The 23,439-nt window shown below is 39.0% G+C and overlaps 1 protein-coding gene across 2 annotated transcripts in view; it reads left to right on the top strand.

Moving 5' to 3' along the window:
- The window catches only part of CCDC148 (coiled-coil domain containing 148), a 189,756-nt gene extending 166,747 nt beyond the window's left edge, over positions 1-23,009 (top strand). For both annotated transcript variants that reach the window (XM_063077403.1, XM_063077411.1), the window contains 3 exons: positions 16,662-16,779; positions 18,933-19,070; positions 22,863-23,009. In XM_063077403.1, the coding sequence (XP_062933473.1) occupies positions 16,662-16,779; positions 18,933-19,070; positions 22,863-23,009 (403 nt within the window). The remainder of the gene's footprint in view (positions 1-16,661; positions 16,780-18,932; positions 19,071-22,862) is intronic.
- The last annotated feature ends 430 nt before the right edge of the window (positions 23,010-23,439 follow it).

The raw sequence follows: 23,439 nt of genomic DNA, 5'->3' as shown, positions 1-23,439 counted from the left end.
TAGCTATTGCAATCACGCAGTGTTCACGAGCGAGGAAGCACATATTTGGCCAATAAGGGCTAAGGCAAGGTTCCCACAGACACTCCCACCCTACTTCCTCCCGGCGCCGTCTTAGGCTGCCAGGTTAATACGCCCTTGTGGGCCCATAATGGCGCTGCTCGTAATGTCACTTAAGGTGGTGTTAGTTTTTAAGGCCCGACATCACACGTGTTAACATTTTGTGGGATATTAACATTCCATGGGTCATCAATTTGGGAAATGAACTGATTACCATTTGGATCAATGAGGTACATACCCTCCTATGAGAGGATAAAAAGATACAGATTCCCTTGTACATAGAAGATATGTTTATCAGTCAAGACTCTTCAGAAGCAACTGACAAAACCTAACTGAAACTAACTTAGGCAGAGCAGGGAATGGGAAGAGTGGGAATCTAGGATTGGGTATGGCCTCAGGGACTCAAATGCTATCTTCAGGTTTGTCTCACTGTCTTTCTACTTCTTTACTCAGTACTGTGCTTCTCTATGGACTTCCTCTATGTGGTGTCTGGGCTGGAGACAGGGGAGCCAGGGAGAAGAGGAGGTACAGGCATAAGCAGCTCCAGGCTTAATCATGTCATTCTAGCTTAGTGACCTCAGAGAGAGGAGAAAGCTTTTCTTCTTCAGAATCCAACTGTACATTTCAGGAAAAGATTCTAACTGGCTCAGCTGAAGCCTTATGTGCATTCAGGGACAATCGTTGTGGTCATATTTGTAATGTACTATTATTAACCATCTCTAGTTGCATTTAAACCCCTAATATCAGTAAAGAGGGGGAGCTCTCTGAATAAAGCTATCATCAGATCTACATAGGATGAAGAGAGGCAGTTCTGCAGATGAAGGGGGTTGATATTACTAGGTTGATGCTAGAGAGATTAAAAAACAACTTATGTCTACCACAGTGTGGTTTAATTATTAAAGTCTAGATTTGGCCATAATAGACAGTTGGCTCTGGTATCCAATTACTGCTACAAAAAGGTGATTTAAAAAATCAGCTATTCTAATATCAAAGTCATTATTTTTAGAGGAACCCCCCAATGTATAAAGTTTATAGCTGATAATCCCAAACGTCGAGTCACCTCAGCAGTTGCTTCAGCATATAAAATATTTCCTTGGCGCAGGAAGTTGTATTGCTCAGAGCTATACATTCTATGAGTACCTTCCTTAGGTTTTTAAGTAGCTGAAGTGACTAACTCTACCATAAATATTTCATGCTAAAATTATTTCAGCCATGTTATAAGGTATTTAAACATCAGGAACTTAATTGTGTGCCTTTGGATTACAGCGAACCCCAAATAATTGACTAGGCAGAATCTTGGCCCTGTCCATGGTACCCACAAAACTATAGTGGTTCACCTCTAAGAGGATGTAAGGAGGCTTTCCAACCTTCCATAGACTTGTCATTAGGTTTGTTCCTAAGTTTTCACAAGGAGAATATCAACTCTAGACCCAAAACAAATGCCCATTAAATCAGCAGCTCTGCATTTAACTCTCAATGTAATGTAGTTACATTTGAAGCATTTGTCTGAGGGTGATCTTGAACTTACACAAATTAAGAATAAAAGATCATAGGTTCTGGGCTTTGAGGGAGGTGGAGGCTGCAGATATTTGTTCATTAATTGTAGCTGGAGTCAAATTTCCTAAAAGAAGTTTTTAAATTGAGTAAGTAAGAGGGTTCATGTTGGGACTTGGGGTAGGTACACGAGGAGGAGCCAATAAAAGACAAGGGAAAGTAGTCAGAGAGATAGGAGGCACATTTCAAGAAGGAGGTAGTTGCTAGGACCAGGCATTGCAGACAGGTCAGATTGGAAGAACTCTGAAAGAAGGCTCTGAGTTTGCAATTTGGAGTCATTGGTGACATTGGTGAGAGTGGTTTCCATAGAATGAGTGGGCACATGCCAGACTGCAGTGGGGCTTGGACTAAATGAGAAGTGAATAACTAGGGACGGAAAGTATGGCTTCTTCAATTAAGAAGTTTTGCAGTGAAAGGAATGAGAGAAAGAAGATGGTATCCAAAAATGGAATCAGAGTTGAGAGATACGTTTTCGTTCCCATATGAAAAAGTTTGTATGTAGAGGAAAAAGAACCATGGGGGAGGGGGAAGAGGTTAGAGAGAGACTAAAGAAATAGGGAAGGAAGAGGTTCATTTCTGAAGCAGGATCCTAAAGACAACTGTGTTTACGGGATTAAGAGCCCAGGCTTAAGGAGCAAAGGATGAATGTAGATGAGTATTGACAAGGGTGGAAGTGGGCAAAGCCTGTTGAGGAAGTGAATGCTTAGTGGCCTTTTCAATGAAGCAGGAGGTGAGGTTCTCTGTTAAGAGGGAGAATTAAACATGATGTAGAAACTCACATAGAATGTGAATCAGCTGGGGCAAATAAAATCATTCTGGAGCAGTGTTTTAGGTCCAGTGAAGGTTCAACTTCATCATCGATAAAGAATGAGAGCTGGGAATTGGCAAGGTAGATGTAGAAGGAAAAGAAGGCAAGATAATTAAAGGATACTGGTGACTACATCTTTGAAGAGATAGACCCAGGGATGCAAAGCTGGGGAGAGAATGAAGCAAAGCCTTGCTGTTTCTCATAACCTGGGAGAAAAGGCAGAGGTAAAAAGACAGTAAACTTCAGGAGGGAAGGTCTAGCCTAGCACCTGGCACATGATACACAGTTAATAAATGTATTAGTGTGTTTCTGTTGCTTATAACAAAATACCTGGAACTGGGTACTCTACAAGAAAATGAAATTTATTGCTTATAGTTTCAGAGGCTGGGAAGTCCAAAGTCCAGGGAACACATCTGGTGAAAACATTGGTGGTGGCATCAGTGACCCAGGGGTCTCACATGGCAGAAAATAGAGCAGAGAGAGTGATAATTCCTCATGCACTCTCCTTTTAAAGCCCTCAGAACTACGCCCATGATCACCGTTTTTAATCGATTCACTAGCATGGTCCTCAGAATCTAATCACCTTTTCAAGGCCCCACCTTCCAGTTATCATAATAGGATTTCCCACCCTCTTAATAGTCACAGTGGGGATCAAGCTAGTAATACATAAAACTTGGAGGACACAATCCATATCAATAAATATTGCTGACAAAAAGAAAGCTTGATAAGCTAAAGCCACAGGTTGAGTAAGGTTCAGTAGTGAAACCCATGAGAGGGGGTGACAGGCAATCCGTGTGAATGGCACCTGCTAGAGTTGTGCAGTGAGCAGCCTTTCTCAGTATATGCAGTGACCCTAGACATTGCAGTCATATCATGGGATCCCTCAGTTTAAGGTTTTGGTAGGAGAACAGTTCTAGGTTCCACGTTTGGTCTAAGGAGTAGGTTGTTGAAGCAGGGGTGAAGTGAGTTCTGTTGGAGATCCAGGGACTGTATGGGTCAAGTTTTGAATAACTATCAGTAAATGTTGAACACTGACCTGGGCAACCAGTAGCTGATTCTGTAATTGTCACTGAGGAGTCAGAAAAGTGCAGCCTCCTCTCCAAAAATACCTTCTGACTTAAGGGGTTGCAATAGAAAGAGCATAACCTGGGAAGTACTGGTTGTCAGTTAAGGAATACCACTGAAAGGAGCAGCTAGGAGTGGGCCAGATGGGGCTGTGTGCTTCAGCGGAGGGAGTATTCATCACTAACATTGTTTAGACATGTTGGGGCACGGTGATTAAAAAAAAAAAAAGGTAGGCCTTTAGTCAGTTTTATTATATTATTGTTTTTAATTCTCTACAGATAATATGCCTCTTATTCCTTGTATCCTACTTGAAATGTTATTGGGAAGGAGCAGTCTAATTTTGAGGATATGTAAGGAAGAATTACAGAAAATCAGAAAGGGTTAGAAAGGGTTAGGATGCTTTGAAAAGAGAAGGATAAATAAAATGTGGTAGAAATGGTTCTTTGGACTGATTTTGGGAAAAGGCTAATATGATATTTGCAACATTTTTCCAGTGCTCCTCTTTTCATATTGTGTCCTGCTTTCAACTCTGGACTCTCAGGTTCAAGTTCTTGTTTCATAGTCCTTTGTATCTCTGCACTTCCTACTCAAGTGAACTCAGACAGCTAGCTCAGAACTGATAATAATCAATAGGAAAATATACTTCACTCTTATTTATGTGTTTTCATTTCAAGTGTGATAAAATATTCCCCCCCACTTGGAGCTGCAAGAACTATTCCCAAAGAAAGTTGTTCATAACTCCTTTATAAGGCCGAGATGCCTTCAAGTTTTTCTTCCTTTTTTGATTTTACTGAATAGACGCTTTAAATACTGGCCAGTAGCCCGAGGTTTTCAGCTCTGTCATCAGGATACACCAGTGCTTTGTCTATTGGAGGGAAAGCAAGAGGTTGGATAACAGCTGTTGTTGCAACTGCCTGTCACCCACACTGATCCAAGCCTGAGAGGCCGTGGTCACTGAGGAAATCTGTCATTCACATGTGTTGGGGCTCTAGGGGGGTGGGAGAAGACAGGTTGAAAGATCCTGTTCTTGAATGTCAATAGCACCAAGTAGGAATTTCTATCAGTCCTGAGACATAAAACCAATGTTTAGCACCTGCAAAGAGAAATAAACCCTGTTGAAGTAGTAAGTTGTACCTAGTTCTGTCTTGATGACAATAGTCAGGTTGAGTCCGTCTAATTTGTATATTTTATCTATGCTGCAGTTCTCCAAGTATGGGCCACAAACTAGCAGAATCAGCATCACCTGGAAACTTGCTAGGACTGCAAATTTTAGGGTCCAACCTCACCTCACGGAATCAGAAGCTGTGGAGGTGGCCCTGCAATGTGTGGTTTAACCAGCCCTCCTGCTGATTCTGATGTAAGCTCAAGTCTCAGAACTACTGGGCTCTGTTGCATTGATTGGTTCTAGCCCAGGCTGCTCATTAGAATCATGTAGGGGAACTTTTAACAAAATTCTAGTTCTTTTTATTAAAATCTGCAGCCCCATCAGCAGATTCCAATGTAATTAGTCTGGGTTGGAGCCCTGGCATGAGAAATTTTTTATAAGTTCTAGTGATTCTAATGACAGTTAAAGTTAAGAATCATCATTCTATAGCAATCCAAGAAGGGGCTCTCTAATTTAAGTCTTTGTGATAAATTAAAAAATAATTTATTAAGAACAACTTTATGCATTTTACTGGAGTGTTAATTTAGGCATGCCTTACACATAACAAACCACAAATTATGTAAAACTTAAGGAGGTGGGGAATTTTTTGCTATTCCTCCCCCCCCCACTGTTTTATCCTGAGCACCTAGAACAATGCTTGACACATAGTAGGCACTTAAATAACTATATGTTGACTAAATGAATTAATTAATCAGTTAAAGAATGGGGTTCCAATATCCTCACAAAGGAACCAGTAAGCTCTCTGAGCTGGAAGAATGGTCTCTGTTTGGGGCTGGCATGGCTTCATCTTCTCTGGTTCTGTGGATTCTCTAATCCTTTGTTCTTGCCTCATGCCCATCTGTACGCCAATCTGTACCAGGATGTCCTGTCTTGTGTCAGGACTCACTACTGTTTGCAAAAATTGGTCTTTGCTTATGCCTTTAGCCAGAATCCCCACTGAGTAGAGTCTCTCTGCCAGTGTAGTTAGAGGGGTTATGATGCCCTTCGGTGTGAATGTCTGCTTATGAGATTTCCATTTTTTCTCTGGGCAGGCTTCTCCCCTCCATTTGAGAGGTGCTGGCATCTGGCCCACCTCTGTTATGATCTGTGCATTCTTCCCTGCTGGGGTACCCTGTGGCTAATGGAGGGGTATTCTCCACTTAGTGGGAAGAGCAACCTCCTTTGGAGTGGGATTTGAGTCAAAAATGAATTTCCCAATAGGCCGAAACAGGTTCCCCATGGTGCTGCTGCTGAAACACCTCTGGCAGTGGTGCCTCTGGCATGTACCTGTTTAAAGATTTCTTGTACAATATCAAGTAAGCCACATGACTTAAACACTCAGTAGCAAGTTTGTTTATAAACTGCGTTTAGTTCACTGGGGCAAATTACCTCCCTGAAAAATTTCTGGGGGGAGTTCAATACAGGTTAGAGTATCCTAATTAAGATATGTCTTGATGCTGTTTTGTTTATTGTTTAAGTTGTTTTTTTTGGGGGGGGGGTGTTTATTTTTTTAATTATAGAACTTGCCACTGTTGATCATTCTTCAGAAATTCCCCCCACCGGCCCCCGTTGGTTGCTGTACTTAATATTACTTAATATTTTTTCCTAGTTCTAACTAAAGTCTCATTGAAGCCAAGGGAGGCTGTTACTGCAGTTCAAGGAGCTTCCAAACCATGTGCATTTCTATACTCATTTCTTAGAGTGCAACACATGCATAAGTCTCCTAAATGATAGATAAATTCTCCATTTCTACATGAAAGCTTAGCGTCCCTTCAGCCACACTCAGGCCTGGATGCTTAAATAAAATCCTTTTCAGATTATTGTTAATGCTGTGCCTGATTCTGCAGCAGCTGTTGCTTTTGAACAGTATGATGCCTCTCCGCCCCCAAGAGAAGTTGAAAATGCCTCTTCTGCAGCACTTCCAACCTTTGCAGACCCAGGGAGCATAACATAGACTGAGAAGTGTACCCAAGGTTCCTGTTTGGGAATTCAGTGCACAACTTAAAAACTATTGAGTTTAGCCACTTTCCGACATTGACTTTCACAGCAGCCGTTTAATTTGGAGAAAATCTGCTACCTCAAATGGCTGAAAGTATGTATGTGGAAAATTTTCCAAATGATTGACTTTGCTGTGTTTCTATTTTCTTTCCCCATGAATATGTGAGTATTTGGCTTCCTCCCAGGAGTTTTTCTGCATCACTTTTCTGTAGGCAAAGAAATTTTTCTATCCAGAGTAGGAGAAGAAAGAAGCACCGAGACTTTCCCCTTTTCAAATGAAGTATTATTTGAGTTTAAGCCATAGTATCTGTGAGAAGGAAGAATTTGAGTATATCTCCTGTGCCCTTAAGTTCTCCCATGGCAGATCTTTAACATAGAGTAACCTTGACCATCTATTTGGAGCCATTGTGACTGTGATCAGCTCTGGCTTCCTCCAGTACTGCCCTGTCCGCTGGCTCCTTGTTTGTATCAGTCTTACCAAGGGGGTTGTCTCCACTCCCTTTGTTACTTACTATTTTCCCCCCCCAGAGGATTTTAGGAGTAAATTTAGGAACTTTTAGTAGTATTTTTTTAAAAAGATTTTTTTATTTTACTTCTCAATACACATTCTAGTTGATTTTCATGCCCCTTTACCCATTCCTCTCCCCCCCACCCCCCCATCATATCTGTCCACTTGACTTAAATAGTTCAAGGAATTTTTGCAGTTATTCTGTCTTCTTCCTCCCCCCCTTTATTTGTTTGTGTGTTTATTTACTTATTTAATTTCAGCTCCCACAAATAAGTGAGAACATGTGGTATTTCTCTTTCTGTGCCTGACTTGTTTCACTTAATATAATTTTCTCTAAGTCCATCCATGTTATTGCAAATGGTAGTATTTCATTCTTTTTTATAACAGGGTAGTATTCCACTGTGTAGATATACCAGTTTCCTTATCCATTCATCAGACGATGGACATTTGGGCTGGTTCCAACTCTTGGTGTTGTTAATAGTGCTGCAATAAACATTGGAGTACAGGTATCCCTTCGGCATGATGATTTCCATTCCCCTGTGTGTATTCCCAGCAGTAGAATAGCTGGGTCATATAGTAGATCTATCTGCAATTGTTTGAGGAACCTCCATACCATTTTCCATAAAGGCTGCACCATTTTGCAGCCCCACCAATAGTGTATGAGAGTTTCTTTTTCTCCGCAACCTCTCCAGCACTTATTATTCTCAGTCTTTTGGATATTAGCCATCCTAACTGGAGTGAGGTGGTATCTCAAAGTGGTCTTGATTTGCATTTCCCAGATGCTGAGTGAGGTTGAACATTTTTTCATGTGTTTGTTGTCCATTTGTATATCTTCCTTTGACAAATGCCTATTCAGTTTCTTTGCCCATTTTTTAATTGGGTTATTTGATTTTTTGCTGTGAAGTTGTTTGAGTTCCTCATAGCCAAAGCAATCCTGAGCAAAATAAATAAATAAATAAATAAAGCTGGAGGCATAACACTGCTTGACTTTAAACACTATTACAAAGCTATAATAACCAAAACAGCATGGTACTGGCATAAAAATAGACACACAGATCAATGGAATAGAATAGAGAACCCAGAAATCAATCCATACACCTACCGCCATCTGATCTTTGACAAAGGCAGCAAATCTACATACTGGGGAAGAGACTGACTTTTCAACAAGTAGTGCTGGGAAAACTGGATACTCATATGTAAGAGAATGAAACTAGAACTGTACCTCTCACCATATACCAAAATAACTCAAAATTGATTAAATAATTAAATATACATCCTGAAACAATAAAACTCCTTAAAGAAAACATAGGGTAAACACTCCAGGAAGTAGGAGTGGGTACAGACTTCATGAATAGGACCCCCAAAGCAAAGACAATTGAGGGAAAAATAAATAGGATTATATCAAACTAAAAAGCTTCTGCACAGCAAAAGAAACAATCAACAGAGTAAAAAGACAACCAACGGAGTGGGAGAAAATATTTGCAAAATATACATCTGACAAAGGATTAATATCCAGAATATACAAGGAACCTTTCTTACTTCCTTACCGCCCACTAATTCCCCAGCCACCTCTCCACTGACTGCTGTGGATAAGATCACCAGTGACTCCCTGTTATCTAATCCAATAATTAATTTGGATTATAATTGATCTTTCTGTAGCATTTGACATTGTTGATCCCATTTTCCTTGGCTGCTTAGGACCATTTATCCTCCTCATTCCCCATAATAGTTTCCTCTTCTTCTGTCCCTCTCTTTAGTGTTGTTTCCTTGGGCATTGATCCAAGGCCTACTTCTCTTACTCTACACTGTCATCCCAGATGATGGTATCTGCCTCTGTGCTTTGAATTCCATTCAATTGATAAAGATTCCCCTCTTATTTCTCCAGTTCAGATCTTGTGGTGACAGGTCTATGTCCCAAACTGAACCTGGTTCCTTCTCTTCCTTGTTTCTTTTAAGTTCCTAATCTTAGGGAGGGACACCATTGTTCACTGTGGAAGACAGGAATCTTAACTTCTAGTCTCTTTCTCTCTCCCATAAACTAACATTTCCTATTTATTTTATTTCCTACATATCTTTTAAATTCTTGTCTTCTCCCAATCTCCCACTAGTCCCTTTCTCCCTGCCCTAGATCAGGGAACCACCAGCTTCTGTCTTGATCACTCTCTCTGGTTTTGTCTTCTTACTCTCCATCCTCCCTATTACAGGAGAGAGACTTTCTGATCATCACATTTCCCTGGTCACAGGCCCTCATGCTTGCAAAACTCCACAATCCAGCCTCTTGGCTTTCCAGCCACAGCTCTTGGCACTCCCCACCTTTTATTGTTCACTTTTTTTTTTTTTTTTTTTGTCGTTTTTTCGTGACGGGCACTCAGCCAGTGAGTGCACCAGTCAGTCCTATATAGGATCCGAACCCGCGGCGGGAGCGTCGCCGCACTGCCAGCGCAGCACTCTACCAAGTGCGCCACGGGCTCGGCCCTTATTGTTCACTTTTGATTGTACTGATTCTTTTTCAGTTACTCAAACATACCATACTGTCTCAGCTCTGGACTTTTGTATTCTATTTTATTCTGCCTGGAACGTTCTTTCTATTCTCTCCCCTTCTACTTCCTTTCAGATACTCCTCTGAAAGCCCAAAGTCTGGCAAAGGTGCTTCTCCATGGCTTCTGCCCCACCGTTTCATCAGAGCACAAGCCACCCTGAAGATTAATCCCCTGGGTCTTTTATCCCGGTTAGATTGTCGGTCCAGTGAGGACAGAAGCATGTCTCCCGCGTTGACATTGTACCGCCAGTGCCTCATACAGCGCTTGATGCATGGCAGGTGCTTGATCAATATCTGTTAAATGAATCAACAAGCCTCAGAGTAAACTACAAGTCAGCCTTCTCAATGGCATGGCTTCAAACGCATCAGTCTCATTTGCAGTTTCTTTCTCACTAGTCAAGTTCCCCAGACTGGAACAACTATTACTTTTCCACAAAACAGACCAAAACTTTATTGCAGACAAAGCGACCTATAAATCCCAAAGGAAGAGAAACTTTTGAAAGGTTCTGAGAATTAGCATATGGTAATTGTCAAATCCCAGGATATCTTTTAATTGAACCTTCACAGTAGTTCACTTAGCTTGTACTCAGTGCTTAAACTGAGTAGAACCTCATCAGGGAGGTAGTACCATGCCTTAGTAAAAAAAGGAGAGAATGAGAAATTAAGCTTTCCATGACATGGAGGCATGGAGAAAAGGGAGCATTCTGGTCTGTGGGTTCTTTAATTCATGTGTCTTGACTGTACTGACTCCCTGATATTGGAGATGATGGGAAGGATGCCCACGGCCATCAAAGGACGTTAGGATTTTCCTTCTAAATCCCATTCTGGGTTTTGTATTCCAAAAAGATCTATTGCATGCTTGCCTCCTTTCCTCTCCCTGTGCTTCTCCTTCATTGCCAACCTCATGAGCAACCAGTGTGTAAACAATATTCCTTCCCAGGAGCATAGCGTCCTAAGGAAACCACGTGACTGTTGGGCTCAGCCCAGCAGTGCTTTCCTGCCTGGAAGGTGGGGCTCTGCCTATGCTCTCATCCCTCCTCACCTCTCCAAATCCTCATCCTTGAGGCTTGGCTTAGATGCTGCCTCCTTCATGAAGCTTTGGCTAAGTCCTACAAATGCCTCCCACAACCCAGCAAGTGGTCCTCTCACCTTTCTCCAGATCCTCAGTGGCCCTTATTTGTACCTTTCTCAGGGCACTCTATGCCTTGTTTAGTTCTTAGGTATGTCTTGGTGACTTTATGTTAAACTATAAACTTCTTAAGGGCAGAGTCTTTTTCTCAGTGTGTCCACACTGTCTCGCACAGGATTTAGCACACAGTAGGTATTCATAAGTCAGTGAGGTGGGTGAAGAGATGAAGGGGAGTGGGGAGGAAGAGAGCAAGTGGTTAAGTACAGAGGGGTTGGGAGGGTGACAGGTGGGCTTGTGCTCCGAGGTCAGTCATCCTGGGTTTGATTTCTGGTTCTGCTACTTGCCGGGACAAATTACATCACTTGTCTGTGCCTCCATTTTTTTATGTAGAAAATGGGATAAAAAATGCTACCCCAACATACATTTGTTGTGAAGTCTAAATGAGCTAAAACCTAAAGCACTTAGCATGGACCCAATGCATAGTGAATACTTGGTGTAAAGTAAGGCAAATCATAATTAAAGCCAAAATGTTTCATTATTTTAGTTATTATTTTAGTTATATTAAGTTTCCATTTAAGTTGTCAGAGCTAGGGCTCAGATCCTTCAAACCCATTGTACAGACTGGGTCACCAGACCCCTCACATGCCAGGCTGGGTCCCCAGACCCCTCACATGCAGGTCCATGCTAGGTAATTTGGAAAGATTCTAGGAGCTGTTGGCAGATGACATGAGCTCAGTCCTCAGCTTCCTCAGCGGCAGCAGCTTACAGGTCCAGTAGCTTACAGGTCTGGCAGTGGCCTTGCGGAGGGTCCCGGGGCACTAGCAGCAGCAGCAGCAGCCTCCAGCAGCAGTAGCAGCCTCCCCATGGTGCCCCCCCACAGGGGGCATCCTGGGGGTGGGGGGCCCTGTGGATCAGAGCCACTCATCCTTCATACTTAAGTCCATAGCCCAGGACACCTGGGTGCACATGTGCAATTACATTAGACAATAACCAAGGAACACCTGAGTGCACGTGCCTATTTACATCAAATGCTTAGCAAGATTCTGAACATCTGAGGGGCCCTGACCATTTTCCTATATTTTCCAAACACTTGGTAAAAATCAGAATCCATAATGTAAAGGATAGAGTGTAGGTACCTCCATGGAAAATGCAGGTGTGCACGCTAAGGGCAAACAACATTTGTGACTGATGTCACAAGGAAAGTTAAATCTAAACTGTCAATAATGAAAGAAAGAGGCAATAGCATAATACTCTCCTAACAGCCCAAGTACCTCTGTTTTTGAAAAGATTAACTCATCTCTGTAACTCAATAAAAGAATAGCTTGGGCAAGAAGATGGTAAGGGAGGCTGCCCGAAAAAAGGCAGCAGAGGACAGTCAAATGAGCTTGGGGGCGTTAAATCGGTATTTAAGTGTGCCCTGTTCTGGGAAATTTCATTGCATTAAATGCTCACCTCAGAAGAATGGAAAGATGGCAAGTGAACAACCTAACACTTCACCTTAAAGAACTAGAAAAACAAGAACAATCCAAACCTAAAGTTAGCAGATGGAAAGAAATCATTAAGATCAGAGCAGAACTGAATGAAATTGAAAACCAAAAAACAATACAAAAGATCAATGAATCAAAAAGTTGGTTTTTTGAAAAGATAAATAAAATTGACAAACCATTAGCATGGCTAACAAAAAAAAGAAGAGAGAAGACTCAAATAACAAAAATTAGAAATGAAAAAGGTGATATTACAACTGATTCATCTGAAATACAAGGAATCATTCGAGACTACTATAAACAACTATATGCCAACAAATTTGTAAATCTGGAGGAAATGGATAAATTTCTGGACACACACAAGCTCCCAAAACTGAACCATGAAGACGTAGAAAATTTGAACAGACCAATAATAATAAAGGAGATTGAAGCTGTTATCAGAAGGCTCCCAACAGAGAAAAGCCCAGGACCAGATGGATTCACAGCAGAATTTTACCACACATTCAAAGAGGAATTGACACCGATTCTTTACAAACTATTCCAAAAGATTGAAACGGACGCAAATCTCCCAAACTCATTCTATGAAGCAAACATCATCCGGATACCAAAACCAGGTAAAGACATAACCAAAAAAGAAAACTACAGGCCGATATCCTTGATGAATATAGATGCAAAAATCCTCACGAAAATACTAGCAAACAGAATACAGCAACACATATGTAAAATTATTCACCACGATCAAGTGGGATTCATCCCAGGGATGCAAGGTTGATTCCACATACGCAAATCAATAAATGTGATACACCATATTAATAAAATCAAACACAAGGACCATATGATCATCTCTATAGATGCTGAAAAAGCATTTGATAAAGTACAGCATTCATTCATGACAAAGACCTTCCATAAGTTAGGTATAGAGGGAAAGTATCTCAACATAATTAAAGCCATATATGACAAACCCACTGCCAATATCATCCTGAATGGGGAAAAGCTGAAAGCTTTTCCTTTAAGAACAGGAACTAGACAAGGATGCCCACTCTCACCACTCCTATTCAACATAGTGTTGGAAGTACTAGCCAAAGCAATCAGAGAAGAGAAGGAAATAAAAGGCATCCAGATTGGAAAAGATGAAGTCAAACTGTCCCTGTTTGCAGATGACATGATCCTATATATCGAACAGCCTAAAGCCTCTATAAAAAAACTCTTGGAGGTGATAAATGATTTCAGCACAGTAGCAGGATACAAAATCAACACACAAAAATCAGTAGCATTTCTTTTCTCCAATAGTGAACATGCAGAATGAGAAATCAAGAAAGCCTGACCATTTAAAACAGCCACCCAAAAAATAAAATACTTAGGAATTGAGTTAACCTAGGAGGTGAAAAATCTCTATAATGAGAACTACAAACCACTGCTGAGAGAAATTAGGGAGGATACAAGAAGATGGAAAGATATCCCATGCTCTTGGATTGGAAGAATCAACATAGTGAAAATGTCCATACTACCCAAAGTGATATACAAATTCAATGCAATCCCCATCAAAATTCCAAAGACATTTTTCTCAGAAATGGAAAGAACTTTCCAGACATTTATATGGAATAATAAAAGACCACGCATAGCGAAAGCAATGCTGAGCAAAAAAAATAAAGCTGGAGGCATAACACTACCTGACTTTAAGCTATACTACAAAGCTATAATAACCAAAACAGTATGGTACTGGCATAAAAACAGACACACTGATCAATGGAATAGAATAGAGAATCCAGAAATCAACCCACACACTTACTGCCATCTGACCTTTGACAAAGGCACCAAGCCTATTCACTGGGGAAGGGACTGCCTCTTCAGCAAATGGTGCTGGGATAACTGGATATCCATATGCAGGAGAATGAAACTAGATCCATACCTCTCACCGTATACTAAAATCAACTCAAAATGGATTAAGGATTTCAATATACACCCTGAAAAAATAAAACTTCTTAAAGAAAACATAGGAGAAACACTTCAGGAAATAGGACTGGACACAGACTTCATGAATACGACCACAAAAGCAGGGGCAACCAAAGGGAAAATAAACAAATGGGATTATATCAAACTAAAAAGCTTCTGCACAGCAAAAGAAACAATTAACAGAGTTAAAAGACAACCAACAGAGTGGGAGAAAATATTTGCAAAATATACATCTGACAAAGGATTAATATCCAGAATATATAAGGAACTCAAACAACTTTACAAGAAAAAAACAAGCAACCCAATTAAACAATGGGCAAAAGAGCTAAGTAGGCATTTCTCTAAGGAAGATATACAAATGGCCAACAGACATATGAAAAAATGTTCAACATCACTCAGCATCCGGGAAATGCAAATCAAAACCACACTGAGATACCATCTCACCCCAGGTAGGATGGCTAAAATCCAAAAGACTATGAACGATAAATGCTGGCGAGGTAGCAGAGAAAAAGGAACTCTCATACATTGTTGGTGGGACTGCAAAATGGTGCAGCCTCTATGGAAAATGGTATGGAGTTTCCTCAAACAATTGCAGATAGATCTACCATATGACCCAGCTATCCCACTGCTGGGAATATACCCAGAGGAATGGAAATCATCAAGTCGAAGGTATACCTGTTCCCCAATGTTCATCGCAGCACTCTTTACAATAGCCAAGAGTTGGAACCAGCCCAAAGGTCCATCATCAGATGAGTGGATACGTAAAATGTGGTACATCTACATAATTGAATACTACTCAGCTATAAAAATGAATGAAATACTGCCATTTGCAACAACATGGATGGACCTTGAGAGAATTATATTAAGTGAAACAAGTCAGGCACAGAAAGAGAAATACCACATGTTCTCACTTATTGGTGGGAGCTAAAAATTAATATATAAATTCACACACACACACACACACACACACACACACACACACACACACACACACACACAAAAAAAAAAAAAAAAAACCGGGGGTGGGAGGAAGATACAACAACTACAATTCCTTGAAGTTGATACGAAAGCAAACAGAGGGGACATTTGTCGGGGGGGGGGGAGGGAGGTTTTGTTGATGGGCAACAATAATCAGCCACAATGTATATCGATAAAATAAAATTTAAATAATAAATAAATAAATAAATAAAATAAAATAAAATTTAAAAAAAGGAGAGAGAGAAAGGGAGAGAGAGAAGGAACCAAACCATGGAATAGAAGTCCTTCCCTTTAGCCAAATTAGGACAGATGCTCATCCCTGGACTAATAGCAGTCAGTGGAAGATGGTGATGCATTGATCCCTGAACCCCTCGCCTCTAGATCCAGGAATGGTGCTATGGGTTAAATGTGTCCTCAAAAGGTTCATGCATTGGAAACTTAATCTCCTTTGTAACAATGTTAAGAGGGTGGGAAATCCAATTATGGTATTTGAAAGATGGGGCCTTTGAAAAGTGATTAGATTGTGAAGACTGTACCCTTGTTAATGGATTACTCCATTGGTGGTTTAATGGGTGGTCATGGGCACGGTTCTGAGGGCTTTATAAGGAGAGCCAGTGAAAAGCTGAGCTCTGTCTCGCTCATCCATTCACCATATGATACCCTGCATCTCTGTGGAGAGTCACTACCCCCAAGAAGGCCCTCACCAGATGTGTTCCCTGGACTTTGGACTTCCCTGCCTCTGAAACTATAAGCAATAAATTTTATTTTTTATAAATCAAAAAAAAAAAATGTGCTCTGTTCTAATATCTGATGATTTTAAGGGGCATGGAAATATAATGCTAAGGGAAAGTCATGTTTTTGCTGCCATCTACAGATGTCAAAGTGCAATTTTTAAAGTTTAACACCCACACACACCCAACTCAGAAAGTCACAATATATATATAAGTTTAGCTTAAATTCTAGTAAGTGAAATAACTGGTATATTATTATAGCAGTGTATTTTACTTTTCTTTCTAAAATATGTACATTTAATCAATAATATAGCCTTTGTAACATCTCAAATTATTTTAAAACCTTTCATCAGAAGACTGCTGTAATAACTCAAGAGTGGGCCAGGTCATCTGTTGGGATAGATTAGCTGCAGCCGTGGCTGCCGACAGACAGTCTGAGAGTTAATGAGATGATTTCAATGAGGAGTGAGATGCACTGGATTTTACCCCTACACTTTCATGTATTTCCCTGGTTGTTATTAAAATTACTGTACATTGCATTTTATACAAGTGTATTTTATTGTTTGGATATGAGAAATCAGCCCCAAACAAGGAAAATCAAAATATGACTGTGATGTCAACTCTGAGATGCCTTCTGCACCTTTGCTCTTATCCACATACTCTCCCAGATTATTATGATGCTTCTCCAACTTGCCTGTGCATTACTTTTAAAGGATTAAATATAGACAAGAATTACTGGAAAAGCGTTTGATGGAGAAGAAAGAAGTGGCCCTTCGTGAAGCGCATGAAGAAGAAGTGAGAGAGAGGCGGCTAGAAGCCCTTAGGAAACAGGTGTTTTTAATTTGGAAATTTTCATGGGTGGTTTTAAACAAAATGTAAGTGCTCTCAACAACATTATTACTGGGGCTTGGTTCATGACGTCTGCTATATAAAATGGAGCTTTTCCAAATTGGGACACTGATCTTCATTCCTGGGAGTAATTAGATTTATGTTGAACCATTTCCAGTTTCTCAGTGTATTAAAAGAACTTTTATCAGCACCTTTTAAAAAGCTCTCCCAAGATTTAAATGTGTACATATCACCTCTAGTTTATTAGCTGAATAGTATCCACTTGCAGCAGTGAAACTCTGCGTCTAGTTGACGGATTCTATGGTCCTCAAAAAAACTTGGCAGAGCAAGATAATCGTCTTTGGGGTAGGAACCTCTGTTTGGAAATATTCCAGAAACACGTTAAGAACCACTTTTTACAAACATCCTTTTTGTGGAGAAATAAAAGCCTCCCATTGCCTTGCCTAGTAAAAGTAGGCAAAAGTAGATGACACATTTCCCAGGTAACAGGAAATGGCTCTCTGGTTTCCCTCCTATGTCAGTGGAAGCAATATGGTGTCATGCATGGATAAGAACTTGGCTTCTAGTGTCCTTCAAACTTGGAACAGCCTGGTTTGGTACTCATTAGCACTGGAAACCTAGGTCTTTTACTTAACCTCCCTAAGCTTTATTTCTTCATCTGAAATATGGGAACAATAATAATAATAATAGCACCTGCCTCATAGGTTTGTAGTAATGTAAGTTCAAATTTGTTGAGTATTTACTAAGTAAAAAGCCCTCTTCTAAATGCTCTTAGATATTACTTTTTAAAATCTCTACGGCACCCTAGTAATACCTATGGAGTAGGTATTGCTAATATTCCTGTTTTACAGAAGAGGGAGCTGAGGAGGCACAGAGGTTAGGTGCTTGCCCCCAAAGTCACACAGCTGGTAAATATCACACCTAATTCAAACCAAAGAAGTCTAGTTGAATGAGATAGTATAAATGAAGTGTAAATGCTGCATACAACTATTCTATCATTGTCTTCTTTGGTAAAATAGATTGTAAAGATAAATTCAAATCATAGGAATGTAAGTTCTGGTCAGCCTAGATCCTAGAAATTTAAATTATTCTTAGACTCCTACTAAATTTAATTATTTAATCATTAACAAATAGTTATATACCATGACCATCTGGGGGGTGAGACAATGTCATTATTACAAAACACATTTTTGTTCCAATATAGCTTTGATAAATACAGTTCATATGATTAGAATAACTTCCATCTGTGAACCTTTTGAAAGAGGAAATATTTGTGCCCATTATCTGTAATCAGTGTTTAGAACTATAGTATAAAATATTTTAGCTAGGAAACCTATAATAATTAAACTATGGTCAACCCTCAGTTATTTCATTACAGTTTCTAAATGGCATTAAAAATGCCATTTTCTTCATGCTCATTCTTGACTTTCAGAATTAACAGGCAGGTGTTACTAATGGTGCATATAATTTATAAAATTAGTGGATTCTTTTCATTAAGATGCAGGTTTGAATTATCATAAAGGACAAGGGCATTTGAGTTATAAAGACTCTGCAGTTTTTCAGTAGAAAGGGTAACAATGGTTTATAGCAGTCCCTGGAAATCTAGTTGCCTGATGCAATGAAAATTCAGATATCTTGCCCAATAATTTCAACACACTCGACTTTACCCATGAATGATATGCTCGAGATTGAGCTTAATCAGATGAAGCTTTCTAGAAATCTTCATGGGATTGTTACTGTAGCCATAGATTGCTAGTGGTTAAAAAATGAATGTTGTTTTACTTTTGGTTACTTTCAAGGTGGTTGAATGTGTAGTTTTTCTATATAAGATTTCCTATGACTGCATATCAGCAAGATAATTTTTTATCTGAAATTAATCATAATGGTAATAATTCAATCAATAGCTAATAATTATTTACTAATGGCCTTTTAATATTTTGTTTTATATTTGTTTTATGTTGTTGTAACTCTTTTGTGGATCTCTAGAACTGGCCTGGATTTAATATTCTTTCTGCCATTTCTTCTTAGGTTTTATCTTTAATAAAATTTCTTTAATGGGCATTAACATTAATAATGTTACCCAGAAGATTTAGCTTGTACCTTGTTCCTAGTAGCTATGCTTTCTCTTCTTTCAGGTTGCCGTTGTTGCTCAATTTGATCCTTTTAGAATGATGTCAGATACAATGGCATCGAAAGCTAGGACAGGTATTGAAACTGAAGAATTTATTCTTCAAAAGCCACTCTTCACATTGAATACATACAATGCACAGCAGGTAATTATGGGAATTAGCACGATTGATACAAAAGACATGATGATGATAAGAAGAACTATAGAAATGTGTGTTTTGGGTTACAAATTGTTGTCAATATTTACATTTGAATACCAGATGTATTCGCTTAATTTTTTTACTTCTAAATGATAGCAATAATTACTAATATTAAGCAAAATTCTTAATATTGTAAAATAGTTAATAGGTAACCATAGAATAAAACAGTTTACTTGAAAATGTTATAAATCTGTCATTAAAAAATATTTTTAAAATTAAAAAAATAACTTTATAAGGTTTTATTTGAAAATTCTGTGTTAATATTTCATTTTGTTTAAATTTTTCTGTTATATTAATAATTTATATTTAACTTCATAACATAAATCCTATGAAACAACTGATGATACTGATAAGATAAAACAAAAAAGCTTTTAGAAATTAAAATGAACAGAAGATAATACATCAGAGCTAAGGATAAAATAAAACATTTTCTGTGAAAAAAATGTTAAGGGGTTATTTAACCATTTCTAGGAACTTAGGATTCATTTTAGTCTGTACCTGTAACTGAGAAGAAATTTTAAAAAGAGGTTTTAGATGGATGGATTGAAGGGATAGACAGTGGAAGGAAGGACAGATGAATGAATGGCTATCACTGAAATTAATGGAAAAAGTAGTTAATTTTATAAAACTAAGGACAGAAGCTAAATATTTATTTAAATATTTAAAAATCAGGAAACTTCATTCATTTATCCATTGCCAAATAAATCCAATGTATCTCTACTGTGCGCTGTGTGCATGTTTTGCTGGGGAATAAAAAGATGAATAATTTATTCATTTATTAATTGAACAAGTATTTATGGAACATATACTATATTCTGGCTCTGTGCAAGGTACCTGGGCTATATCCTGAAAAAGAGAGATTGGTCCTGTCTGGAGGAAGTGAATAGAAAGCTGGGTTGGGAGGAAAAGTAGCGTGAACAGAAATTAAGCTGCACGGATGAGATCGACTCTGTAATGGAAGAGGTCTAAGAGCAGCAGCAGCAAGGGGAAAGGGACAGATGATTAACTCCAACTGCAGAACTTGAGAAAGTGTCAGAGAGGAATCTTTTAAGCTCTATCTTAGTCAAGGATTTTTGGCAGCAGTAACAAAATTCACTCCAGATGGGGATTTATAGTAATAACAATAAAAAAAATGGGTTGGGGGGGTTCCATAGAGAGAGGGACTAATTATTAGGATGTCTGGGTATCTCCAGATACCAGATGTGAAGTCAGAAGCAGGAAAAGTCTAAGGTAGCTGGGCTGAAGAAGAGAAGAGGGTAGGACAAGGCCCTTCCTGGTATGTCTTCATTGTGAGGTATATAACATGTGGTATGGGACAAGTGCTGGAGATGAGACTGGAAACATGATTTTGGGTCCGACTGTGAAAAGCATAGTAGGTCTTGCTACTATGGCATTTGATTTTTATCCTGTGAGCAGATGTGAGACTTTGAAGCAGGTAAATTTTATAATTGGATTTATGTTTTAGCTGTGTGTCCTGAATTGAAAATTGGAGGGGGTGGACGTGGGGTGGGGTGAGGTCCTTTTAAGATGACAGAGCTCTTCATAGAATTGGTGGGTGTGGGGGGTCATGCATGGCTCTGACTAGAGGCGGAAGGGATAAAGAAAGCAAGGGTGATTCCAAGCTAGACACCAAGTCATACTAGGAAGAGACTACATTTTGGATTCAAATCCACATCCACTATTTACTGGCTGGGTGCACTTGTGTGAGCTATTAACATCTTCATGTCTTGTTTTCTTCATCTGTAATATAATTATTTGCAAGGTCCTTGTGAGGATTAGAGATAATAAATGTCAGCTGCCTAGAGTAATGCCTGGTACCTCATAGTGATTCAGTAAATTAGAGTTATTAGGTAGAGCTGCCATTAACCATATAAGAATGCAGAAGGAAAAAGAGACCTAGGAAGAGAGAGAATTTGTTTTGCTCATGTCCTGTTTGGGGTGAAGATGTCTAATACTGATCGGCTGCTTCTGGGGAGGGGAATTGGGGAGACAGAGGTCTAGGTGAGAGAGAGATCTCCATTTCACTTGCTATCTATTGAAGAATAGAATAATTAAAAAATTTAAATCTCACAGCCCTGGAGCTGATGAGAAACGTGAATCCTGGAGATAATTTGGGTGTCAATAGCACACAGATTGAACATCAATCCTTGGTAATGGACGGGAGTGACCAGGGAGAATATATTGAAGAAGAGAAACCTGGGTCTTAAGAAGAGAAACCTGGGTCTAAAACCTGGCTGCTTTTCAGACACAAATCTCTGTATTGTTCTTGAATTCATACTCATCATTGCCCCTAACCTTGTATCTGGTCAGTTGCCAAGTTCTATTGATTCCTTCCTTCATAGTGTTTCTGACAGTTATCTCTTCCTTGCTACCAGCCAAGTTTAGACATTTATTACTTCATGTTTAGACGATTGTAGAAGACTCCTAACCACTCTCCCTGCCTCCATCTCTTCTTTCCCTGCCACCTTCTTATATCCTGAACTTACAATCAGATTCATCTTTCTGTGCAACTGCGATGGTTATATTATGTCTATGCTAAAAACAAAGACAACTCCGGTAGCCCCTCAGACTCCTTGGCACGGCCTTCAAGCCTTTCAGATTCAAGTCCCAGCCTGAGAAGTGTCCTTTTCCAGTGTTCCTCAAATACCCAGTGCTCTCCCTAAACTACCCTGATCCCAGATGGACCTATTTCACTTCTATGTTTGTATGTGCCTTCCTTTCTTGTTAGATCTCTCTTTCTCCCCCCCTCAGCTTTATAGAAGAATAAGTTGGACTTTAAGGTTAGCTTAATTGCTCCTCCTTACCTGAAATCATCCTCATCCCGCCAGCACTAGGAGATGCACCTCCTTGCTTTACTACACTTAGAGCATCTGTCTCATGTTTCCATAAACTGTAGTTATCTGTGTACATTCTTAACACCCCCATTCGTCTAAGACCTCCTTGAAGGTCAGGCTGCTTGCAACAGCTTATTATCTCATTCTCTAGGGGGACTTCAAGTCCATGTAAAATGCCTCATTAGGTAAAATCCATGTGCGGCCACCTTCTTATCATTGTGAACAGTGTCTGTTGACATTTAATATACTTGTGGAAGGAGGGGAAGAGGAATAAGGTCCAATCAGCCATAAATGAAAACAGAAATTGAACTATTCATATGTCTACACCCACTTAGAATCAGATTGATGGAGGCATTTTCTAGTTCTGTTGGAAATAGAAATCCGGCCTTGGAAGAAAAGTTCTATTGATTTTGTTTCTCAAGTAGTGGCTTTGAGTTTAAACTTAATTTACATATTGCCAAATGATGGAGAAATTAAAATATCTGTTTAAAGACAGATGCACAAGGTTGTGGGTTAGATTTATTTTAATCAATGATTTTCTGTATTTTATAATTCCAGCCAACAATAAATAATAAATAACAATAGTGAAAGTAAGCTTTTTTAAAAAACCTCATCTTTTAATAATTTTAATGCACTATATTTTTACTAATCTAGCATGCAATATTCTATACATCCTCTTTTGGAAACCACTGATATACTGGGAAGTGATAATGTCAAAAGAGCTTTGGACATTTTCAGTAAAAATAACTAGAATATAGTCACTGTAGTCTCAAAGTTTATTGTCATCTACTCATCTATCCAGCGAAAACAAATTATGTGACTTGGGAAAATATGGAACTAAATGATAAGATTTATTTTATTTCAATGAATTGCTATTTATTTGAATTGTATTTTATTTCTACAGATAATTTCTGACCCTAGACTTCGATTTGAATTAGCACTTCGAGAAGCTGGACTTCATAAAACATTGTATGCCAAAGAAATATTACCAAAAATCAGCCCTCAAAAACCTCCAAGAAAGGATATGGAGTCTACTGTATTTAAAATCTAGAACTTATCCTCAAATCCTCATATAGATACACAATATTTTTCTTTGAAAGCGTTTATATGAGTAACAGTAATTACTGCTTTCTAAAATTTTTAAAAATATCAGACATGGAACTCATGTCATCTATTAAAACAATTTTGCCTTTCTTTTATGATTCTTAGAATTTTATGCACTATTTGTTATATCTTTAAGTTATATTTGATAGTACCAAATTTCCAAAAATTATGAAACTTGATTATGGCACATATGATACATATACTATCATTTAGTAAACTGAATGTTGGAGGTTCTGGTATCCCATGAAAAGAGCTCAAAATAACCACTTCTTAGAATTATGAATTATGTAGCTGCTATGTGCTAGTGTTCATTTCTGCATGTTATTTCAGAATTTGACTTTTTAATTATGGAAGCTTCATTATCATTAATATTTCTA

This window comes from Cynocephalus volans, chromosome 1, assembly GCF_027409185.1.
Source record: "Cynocephalus volans isolate mCynVol1 chromosome 1, mCynVol1.pri, whole genome shotgun sequence".
Classification (NCBI taxonomy): Eukaryota; Metazoa; Chordata; class Mammalia; order Dermoptera; family Cynocephalidae; genus Cynocephalus; species Cynocephalus volans.
Note: the sequence above shows the minus strand (reverse complement) of the source record. Positions and strands in the feature narration are given on the sequence as shown.